The sequence below is a fragment of the Triticum urartu genome, chromosome 2A (assembly GCF_056163025.1).
Source record: "Triticum urartu cultivar PI428250 chromosome 2A, HENAU_Tu73, whole genome shotgun sequence".
Classification (NCBI taxonomy): domain Eukaryota; kingdom Viridiplantae; phylum Streptophyta; class Magnoliopsida; order Poales; family Poaceae; genus Triticum; species Triticum urartu.
This window is the reverse complement of record NC_141874.1, coordinates 40,986,114-40,996,814: the sequence shown is the minus strand read 5'-3', so window position 1 is coordinate 40,996,814 and position 10,701 is coordinate 40,986,114. Positions and strand designations below refer to the sequence as shown.

At 43.6% G+C, this 10,701-nt stretch overlaps 1 protein-coding gene across 1 annotated transcript; it reads left to right on the top strand.

Moving 5' to 3' along the window:
- Positions 1-8,679: 8,679 nt before the first annotated feature.
- Positions 8,680-9,714, top strand: LOC125535331 (proline-rich protein 4). Its single transcript, XM_048698385.2, has 2 exons — positions 8,680-8,888; positions 8,998-9,714. Exons 1-2 carry the CDS (start codon positions 8,747-8,749, stop codon positions 9,483-9,485), a joined length of 630 nt encoding a protein of 209 aa, XP_048554342.2. The 5' UTR covers positions 8,680-8,746; the 3' UTR covers positions 9,486-9,714.
- Positions 9,715-10,701: the final 987 nt, after the last annotated feature.

The following is a 10,701-nucleotide window of genomic DNA, read 5'->3' as shown; positions in this document are numbered from 1 at the left end:
TGTGATAGCACCCGGGAGCCCCGGCACCCCCTTGCTGTTCTCTGTCCAGCAGTGGTCTATTTGCAGTCTCGGTTTAATTAAGCAGCCTATTTACCCATACAAACGGTGCAGCTAGTAGGATGTAGCATCAGCCTGGCAGGAGGTGACGCGTCTCCCAGGTTGAAGGGACAATTCACAGACAATATGGGTCCCTAGCTGTTTCACACCACTGCCGGTTCTCATTTCTTTATTAAACCATCTTGTAGAGCAGCAAAGAGGTGAGAACCAGACAAGTCATAAACAGTGTCCTCTCCTATATCTATTTCCTGATCAATATTTTGTAAACAGTGTATATGCATTGCTCAGAGAAGATCCCACTATAAGTAGTAAAAAGTAAATGGCCTTTTTACTCTGCTCTTCTAGTCTTGTTGCTTCAGACACACACACTCTAGCATGTGTTTTACTCGTTGGCTCACATGCGACAAGGACGATGTGACAATTCTGATGTAGACTTGCCGCTCACAGACGCGGCTGATACTGCCTAAAATGAACAGTGCGACACTAGGCTCACATGCGATTCAAACAATTCCTGCCTCCTGCGCTTAGCAATTTCATAGACCTGTTAATCAAACAGCGGTTCAGGACCTGGTGCAGATCTCAATGCGCTGGCTCTTACACGGACGGTAAAGATAGAAGGGTGCGGGGACACCCGGGTCCTGAACGGCCAGTCTCTTTTTTTTCCTGTTGAAGCCTCTCTTTTTACGTTTCGATTTTATTTAAACATAAAAGTCTTGTTGTAATTCTAGTTTTTTATGCTTTAGCTATCTTTGTTAAATGAATTATGTGAAATTATTTAGAATGGATCATTACAATCAGTTAACCATACTTACAGTTTTCAAGAGATGAAAAACACAATCACTTAAGACCCATTCGGCAATCCACCAGCTTCAAATCCTAGGATCTGCGGAGCAGCTTTTTGCTCGCTCCAAGATTTTTAACTACAGCTCCGTCCGCTCCGGGAGCGGAGTGACACCGAACGGGCCCTTACTGCTGTGCTTATGAGTTGTCCGACAGATTTGAATATAACTCTTCAAAATGTACATGGAGTTATTTTACTGGGAAATGTACTGATGGTTCCTGGAGATTTGGTAAGGACCTTGTATTTAGAATATCTGCCTGATTTATACTGAATTTGAAATTCACTTTGAACTTTTGGTTCTGGGTGTGTCCAAGCAAAAGATGTGCTTTCAAAAATTGAACTGCAAAAACATCTTATATTGAGGGACAGGGGGAGTACATGCAAAAGAGAACCTAAAGACAGTGGTCCTGCTTTAGGTTCGACAAAACAGAAGCATGCTTGGAGAGGAAAATAAAAAGACAGCGGCAACCTAAAGATATTGTCTTGCCTCATTTGTTTTTTGCTCTGTTATGTCTTATGTGTGCTTTCCATAGGAGAACAGTATCCTACAACAGTTAATATACCAGATCAATTTTCATAACGTTATACTTAAATCTTTTCTGGCTAGCTCCTATTTTTTTTACCATCTTATATTATAAGCGTTCTATTGGATTTCCATGTTGTGTACATCTCCATTTTTAGATATTAAGTCTGATTTTTTGTTTTGAGAAAACAGGTGCTTGAGCTTCCTGCCACATTAGTTGGCTCTCCTGCTCCGATGCTAACTACACAGAGGAAGCCCTTAGGTACTTACTGTTTACTGCACTGTCTACTGAGTGCACTGCCTTGTTAGTTGTTACTAGCTAGCAATGTGCCCGTGCGTTGCAACGGATCCAAAGTAGAATAATACATGTTCACAAATTTGAAAGAAAAACACTCTAGTTTTGATATATATATCACTAAAAATATACTCCTATTAGGTTTCAATCAAAATATATTTCTCGTGGCTGTTTTGATGAGGTAAGAGAGGGATGTGGTTGGTTTCAAGATACCAAGGGGTTTCTGCAAATTGGAGTAGAGAAGTGGGGTCTTGTTGCAAAAATGCCACAACTTACATCACAATCGTTAGATGCAGATCTGTTGGTCAGAAATGATGGATTGCAGGCACATCATAATCACCAAATGAGTATTTTATAGGAGTAAAAGAAGTAAAAGATAAAGATGTCTGAATAGTCCCATTGTAGTGACAGTGTGTTAGCCAATCCCATTGTAGTGACAGTGTGTGATTGGTTTCAATCCTTACCTGTATCTATATGCTAACTGTGCTCTGAGGAGAATGTTTTCACTCTTGAAGAGTCAGATTGTCGACCGCGGCGAATACAAAACCAGCTGAAGGCACTTCATGAATCTATTAGGTTCGAATCACGGACATGTCCCCCCCCCCCCCCCCCCCCCCCCTCTCTTCTGTGGAATGGCGTTGGCTCATTAAAACGCGAGCGTCGAAAAGGGTAGATCATCCATTTGACATTCTTATCCGTGTCAAAGACAGGAGGAGGGGAGCTGAGCTGTAGAGCTTGATGGCCCTGCATACCACTGCCACATACAGCAATGTGGATGTATGAGGCCTTGATGGCTGCAGATCTTGATAGATCTTGCCGTGTGGAAGAGATAAGGAGGAGGTGAAGTGGGCTGAGCTGTATGTCTTCATAGCCAAGACCTACACATCTACACTACAGACACATGCAGCTAGCTTTTAATTCCACGTGAGTATGGACCTATGAGATCAAGCAAGGATTATTTGGTACCAAACGTTCCTCCAGTGAGAAACACCCAGGCCTGGGGTCGATCTGATTTCCCGTATCCAGTGCAGTTAGATGGCTTTACTGCCGTGCAATCCCGTGTCCTCCCTAACCCCTGTGTGGATTAAGTGGACCACTATAGTTATAGTTCAGGAGGTTAAGTAGTGGATTCTTTTCCTTCTCTACATTTAGTAGTGTATTACATTGAGGGGTCTGCACGTAAAGTAGCAATCAGTATATATGGTACTCTCCCTCGTTTCTGAAATGCGAGGCCCTTCTGAATTGGAGCCTAATTTTGATCACAATTTGACTCACAAAATATGAGCTGTATGGCAGAAAAGTAAGCGACCAGATTTGCTTTTGGAAAAAAGTTTCCAATGCTATATTTGTATGGCATTTAAGTCGCTATTTGTTACTAGTAAAATTTGTAGCCAAAATTAGGCTCAATATTTGAGAGGACCTTCACATTTTAGTAATAAGGTGGGTGTACTAAACCCAATCAGTCTTGCTAAATGTTAGTCAACTAAGACTTGGTTATGTCACTACTAGAAAAAGGGCTACTAGTGACGCACCAGTTTTGCCTACTAATGGCGCACTACTGTTGCGCCACTAGTACCACGCCACTAGTATATTTTAGTAATGGCGCACCACAGGTGCGCCATTAGTATCTGGTATACTAATGGCGCACCACAGGTGGGCCATTAGTATCCCACAGGTGCGCCATTAGTATCTGGTATACTAATGACGCATCACATGGAAGTGTGCCATTAGTAACATTTTTTTAAAAAAAATTCGTTTTTTTTCTTAATCTCAGGTCACTATTTCACATATGAGATATCCAACACATATATATACAACAAGCATATCCAACACACAAGTTTCATCATATATATATACATAGCCAACACATAGTTCCATCGTTACATATTACAAAAGTTTCACATTGTTCATCATCCAACACCGTTATCCATCAATTCACAAAAGTTTCACATTGATACAAAATAAAAACACAAATGGAAAAGAAGCACTCAATCCATGCAAGCTTCCGTGAATTAAATCAAATCTGCAAAATGATAAACAAGAAGTTAGAAGAAGAAGAAGAAGAAGAAGAAGAAGAAGAAGAAGACTAGAAGAATACTAGAAGAAGAAGAACACTAGAAGAATACTAGAAGAAGAATAAGAAGAAGAATAAGAAGGAGACTATAAGCTTATTAGAGCCAACTTAGGTAAAATGAAGCTAACCTATGTCATTTTGGAAAAGAAGAAGAATAAGAAGAAGACTATAAGCTTATTATGTAAACTTGATCATTTTGTGCTAACATAAGTAATTTTGGAGCTAACCTATAGGAAACTAAGCATATAAGCTCTAAGTTAGCATATTAGAGCCAACTTAGGTAAAATGAAGCTAACCTATGTCATTTTGGAAAATAAGAAGAATAAGAAGAAGACTACCAGCTTATTATGTAAACTTGATCATTTTATGCTAACATAAGTTATTTTGGAGCTAACCTATAGAAAACTAAGCATATAGGCTCTAAGTTAGCATATTAGAGCCAACTTAGGTAAAATGAAGCTAACCTATGTCATTTTGGAAAAGAAGAAGAATAAGAAGAAGACTATAAGCTTATTATGTAAACTTGATCATTTTGTGCTAACATAAGTTATTTTGGAGCTAACCTATAGGAAACTAAGCATATAAGCTCTAAGTTAGCATATTAGAGCCAACTTAGGTAAAATGAAGCTAACCTATGTCATTTTAGAAAAGAAGAAGAATAAGAAGAAGACTATAAGCTTATTATGTAAACTTGATCATTTTGTGCTAACATAAGTTATTTTGGAGCTAACCTATAGCAAACTAAGCATATAAGCTCTAAGTTAGCATATTAGAGCCAACTTAGGTAAAATGAAGCTAACCTATGTCATTTTGGAAAAGAAGAAGAATAAGAAGAAGACTATAAACTTATTATGTAAACTTGATCATTTTGTGTTAACATAAGTTATTTTGGAGCTAACCTATAGGAAACTAAGCATATAAGCTCTAAGTTAGCATATTAGAGCCAACTTAGGTAAAATGAAGCTAACCTATGTCATTTTGGAAAAGAAGAAGAATAAGAAGAAGACTATAAGCTTATTATGTAAACTTGATCATTTTGTGCTAACATAAGTTATTTTGGAGCTAACCTATAGGAAACTAAGCATATAAGCTCTAAGTTAGCATATTAGAGCCAACTTAAGTAAAATAAAGCTAACCTATGTCATTTTGGAAAAGAAGAAGAATAAGAAGAAGACTATAAGCTTATTATGTAAACTTGATCATTTTGTGCTAACATAAGTTATTTTGGAGCTAACCTATAGGAAACTAAGCATATAAGCTCTAAGTTAGCATATTAGAGCCAACTTAGGTAAAATGAAGCTAACCTATGTCATTTTGGAAAAGAAGAAGAATAAGAAGAAGACTATAAGCTTATTATGTAAACTTGATCATTTTGTGCTAACATAAGTTATTTTGGAGCTAACCTATAGGAAACTAAGCATATTAGAGATAACATAGGTAACTAAGTATATATATATATATATATATATATATATATATATCATTTTGGAGATCTGACATACCTGACATAGTTCAGTTCTCATTGTTCTTCTCCTTCTCCTTCCTCAGCCTGATGCGCCAAGAGCGGCAAGGCGGTGGAGGCAGCTGTGGGTTGTAGTCTTCTACCACAATTGGCGTGGTCATGTCGCCCAGCTGTGGGACCGCCGGTGCCACCACCAGCGCTAGATCATTGTCAGGCACCACCACCATCGCGAGGCCACCTTCAGGCAGGACGGGCACGACCATCGCTAGGTCATCCTCAGCCACCACCATCTCTTGCCCATGGTCAGCCACCACCATCTCTTGCCCATGGTCAGCCACCACCATCTCTTGCCCTTGGTCAGCCACCACCAGCGCTAGGTTATCCTCAGCCTGATGCCCATCGTCATCATGCAGCTCCTCATCCCCACTCTGCTCCTCTTCTCCCCCACTCCAGTCCGGATCATCCTTCTTGTTGTCAGAATCGCTGCTGCTTTCGCTAAAGCCAGAATCGCTGCTGCTTTTGCTACAGCCATAATCGCTGCTGCTCTGGCTGTAGCCACTGTCGCTGCTGCTACTCCCATTGCCTGTCCAAATGCAACAATGACCGTTAACAATCGATGTGAGACAAAGCCAAATGTAGAGGAATAAGAAGAGGCAGAACGCATTGGCATCTTCGTCGTCAGCATAGCGCATGCGACACATAGTCGCGTTGAAAACCTTCACGATGAGCATTGTGGCGTCATCGTCGTACCTGAAGAGAAGAAAGTACCCGGTCGCAGGTCGTAGGCACTGTAGAACTTCTCCCAGCCACGGCACAGGTACATGTGGCCCTCCTTGATCACCAACTCCACGTCCCACAGCCTGCGAACCCCGCTGCCGGCCTGTCGGAGCTTCACATTATCTGGCGGATCTTCACCCAGCATCTTCGTAAAAGTGTCAGGCAGCCTCTGCAATTTGGGACAAGGAGTGATGTAGCAAACAACAGAGTTATCATAATGAGATGGGTGAAGGGGAGATCTCTCGTTTTATATACCTGCCTCATGGCTGATACTGAAGAAGAAAGTATGATACTGAAGAACTCGAAAGCATCCAACTTCGTACTCCGGTGAGGCAGAGCGGCGGTGGCTGCTTCCCCCCATGCTTATCCAATCTTGCATGCGTTTAAAGTTATTCAATCAGATGCCGTATTATTTATTAACATGCTGCCAAGAAGCTTGAACATGCCATTAGTAATGTCTAGCAGCATGGTAGAAAGAAAAGAAGTTAACATCTGAATGTTTCCCATGCTTATTTAATCAAACATTAGTAATGTCTAGCAGCATGGTAGAACGAATTCAGCCCTTATAGGCAGAAAAACAGCATGTATGCAGCAAGTTCAGTGAGCAAGATGACCACCACAGAGAGCCATCACAAATGATCTAGATCACAACAACTGGCAACCCTATATCAAGATATAGCTATCACAGAGAGCACCAAAATTAATTGATGCTCATCTGAAACATACAGCCAGAACTAGCAGGACTACCAAAGCGTCTAAAACATGAACTAGGGCTAGATCATAGAGAGAACAGAGAGAGGAAAGGAGGAGCTCACCAAGAGGGGTTGTAGCCGTAGCAGAAACTCAGCCACACCAGTGCCACGGTGTGACTACCAACACAGCCGGAGCTCTGCTGCAGAGGAGGCTCGTACTGGACAACATTATCCACCATTAGCATATATTGTAGACATATACTGGACAACATTAATTTGAGTAAATATTGGATCAACAAGCAGTCATGAATCAAAAAACCACGATCCGAACTCTCTCTCTCTCTCGGCTGGACAAATCCATGAGTAAAAAAAGTTCCAGAGCATAAGACCTTGCCAAGAGATTTATTATTAAAGTAGCTAGCTAGGTAGTGGTGGTGGGTGGCGGCGGCGGCGGGTGGTTGGGACGATGGGGCGTCGACGGGGCGAGGGGAGGTGGGGCAAGGGGGCGGCGAGGGAAGGGGGGCGACGGGGCGAGGGAAGGGGGGCGAAGGGGCGAGGGGAGGTGGAGCTCGGCATTACTAACAAATTTTTTTTATTTTTTTTCAAAACAACTAATGGCGCACTCTGTGGCTGATGCGCCATTACTAGTTAGAAATACTAATGGCGCACTTTGCCTGGATGCGCCATTAGTATGTTTGGAAAAATGAAAAAAAATGTTCCTAGTGGTGCACCTTGTGTCTGGTGCGCCATTAATGTCTTCCACACTAATGGCACATCACCACATGGTGCGCCATTAGTATATAGTAGTGACGCACCACTTCTTTGGTGCGCCATTAGTGTTAATTTCATCTATAGCCTTTTTCTAGTAGTGTGTCTCAGTCGATGCTGTACCCGTGACATCTTACATTGAGATCCGTGCACCTTTTCTTTGCAGTTATTTCTCTTTTCTTTATTATATGTTATGGGTTAAGTCTCAGTCAACTGAGATCTAGCCACACCCAAACCCAATACTCACGCACTTGAATAAAATTTTCAACATGTGGAAATAGCTATTTTTGAGGAATTTAGAAGAGACATTTTCGCGCAAAGCCCAAATCCAAATTTACGTTTACGGAAGAATCAACCGTTGGTTGGACGGTTGTACCGAAACTCATGGGTGATTCCATCAACACCGATGCTCCACGGCTCCAGTTACTCCCTCCGTTCCCAAATAATTATCTTTCTAGAGATTTCAACAAGTAACTACATACGGAGCAAAATGAGTGAATCTACATTCTAAAACATGTCTACATACATTTGTATATTGTAGTCCATTTGAGATGGCTACATACATGTCTACATACATGTCTACTCTAAAACATGTCTACATTCGTATGTTTTAGAGTGTAGATTTACTTATTTTGCTCCGTATGTAGTCAGTTGTTGAAATCTCTAGAAAGGAACGGAGGGAGTAGTTTACAGTAGACGTTGCGTGAATGCGGACGCATGGGGTATGCTAGTGTGGGTTGAGAAGAAACCGTGGATCGGTGGATCCATCCAACAGCAGTCCGTTTGGAGTACTCCTACCGTCTTTCCAATTATGAACAACAAAGTACCACTCACACTACTCCCCGAAACGGACATGCACTTTACAGCCATTCTGATGTCGATCCAACACCAGATGTACCACAGAGCACCAATAGGATACTACTGCTTCTAACTCACGCTGCATGCCGTGGATGTACGCGCGCGCAAGTGCATGCCGCGAGACACGGTGCCTGCGTCTGCGTGTGGTGCCTACCAAGTCCATCACCGTATTAACTTCGCCATCTGAAATTTCGGCGAGTTAGCCGGCCTCTCCTTGTCACGCATCACTTCGCCGCCCACCACCACCCGTGGAGCTTCGAGCATGCATGCAGCCAGATCATCCATCAAGCTGTATCGATCAATGCCGAGGCCTATATAAGCCATGCGTCGCCTGTTCCATTCATCCATCCACTCATCGACCAGCTACTTCACAGGCAAGCGAGTGGTAGAGGTTCAGACATGGCAGCTCCGAGAGCGCTCGTCCTCGGCCTCCTGCTGGCGATCGCCGTCGCCAACGCTGAGGCGGCGTCCGTCGTCGTCGGTCTGGCCAAGTGCGCCGACTGCACCAGGAAGAACATCAAGGCCGAGGAGGCCTTCAAAGGTAAGCTAGCTTGAAGCTCAGTGGTAGTAGTACTATATAAATGTCAATGCATAGACGATGGAGACCAGCTCATGGTTGTCCTACTCCTATTGCCATCAACGTACCTCAGGTCTCCAGGTGGCGATCAAGTGTAAGAATCTCCACGGCGACTATGAGAGCAAGGCGGTGGGCGGCCTCGACGGCACCGGAGCCTTCAGCGTTCCCCTGGCCGCCGACCTCCACGGCGCCGACTGCGTCGCGCAGCTCCACAGCACCGCCTCCAACGCACCGTGTTCCAGCCAGGAGCCATCTAAGATCGTGCCGGTGTCTGAGGGCACCACCACCTTTGGTGTGGTCGCCGGCGCCAAGACAGACGCGGCGGCATCGCCAGAGTGCACGTCAGCGACCCTGTGCGGGCCGATCAAGAAGCACATCATCGAGCACTTCCACCACAAGAAGCCCGTGCCACCGAAGCCGGAGCCCAAGCCGGAGCCCCACCCTGACTACGGCCCCGTGCCCAAGCCGGAGCCCAAGCCGCAGCCCCACCCCGACTACCACCCCGTCCCTCCCACGCCCACCTATGGCGGCGGCGGTGGTGGATACCACGGACACCATTGACTTCGATCTGCCACCGTCCGGCCTAGCAGTGAAATTTCATAGCTTGTTGCTGTCAGTGAGTGAGCGACGTTGCTATTTATGTCACGGTTTAGCTTGATCTTCTATCATTCAGAATAACAGTTGTGAGGGATAAGTATGTGTGTCAGGCAAATGTACGGGTGATGGGTCAGTTTTTTTTACAAGGTTTGTAATATCGGTGTGATTTTTTGTAATGAGAGGTTCCTATATACTCCATCCGTTTCAAATTACTTGTCGCAGAAATGGATGTATCTAGAACTAAAATACATTTAGATACATCCATACCTGTGACAAGTAATTCAGAACGGAGGGAGTATGAATCAACCAAGTACGCTCATTTTCCCGAGCGATCACCAAACGGACGCCACCAATTGCCCGCGGACATCCGGCCTGTCCGATGTCATCCAATCATGTCCTTCAAATTTGCTCCCTAAGTACTCGTCCGACATTCTCTCTTTGTTAAATTTTCCTTTTTTTCAGAGCAAAAGTTTAAGGAGAGCCGACCTTGAATTAACAAAGTCATTAACCAATTAGTAATTACATCGAGCACACTTACAACAAGCAAGAAAATAAGATGGCGGATACACAGTGCTTATGACACAGATAACAACATTCTGAAGACAAAAAAGAAACACTGGTAGCATCGTCAAAGCAATCATCCATGAGCACGACAACACACCAAAGGAACAACGCTAGATCAGGGCGAGGCTCAACCGCACTTGGGGTCAGAACTTGGCCTCAATAACCACATAATTTTCTGTACTTTATCATGGTTGCTTGCCCTTTTGCTTGATTTCATCAAGATCTTGTGATATTTTGAGCACTAAATGTAAAACATCAATTTTTGGTTTGGAAAATATGCTGATTAGACATAATTAAGACTTTCTATACGATGAGACCAGAAGGTGGGAGGAAAACTAGCCGCGTCCAGCTATCTAGGAGAGAAGATGACGCACAGTGCGAGCGCGACTGCTCATACCAGCGATCGTACTGCATGGTGCCACCTCTCCCTGGTGGAGTACTTCCACCCCGTGCAATCGGATCTCAGACATGACCAACATAGAGATCACTGACCACAGAATAGAAGCAGAAAACCTCATCTCCAAAAGGAATCCGAAGTGCGAATCAGCAGAAGGGCACCACCTCGCCAAAGCTTCGACCACCGAGGCCACAACATCAACCATCATCATCAACAACA

Coding starts and splice junctions, on each gene's coding strand:
- LOC125535331 (XM_048698385.2), top strand. CDS start 8,747: ATGGCAGCTCCGAGAGCGCTCGTCCTCGGCCTCCTGCTGGCGATCGCC. Junction 8,889..8,997: donor GGCCGAGGAGGCCTTCAAAG/GTAAGCTAGCTT, acceptor AACGTACCTCAG/GTCTCCAGGTGGCGATCAAG.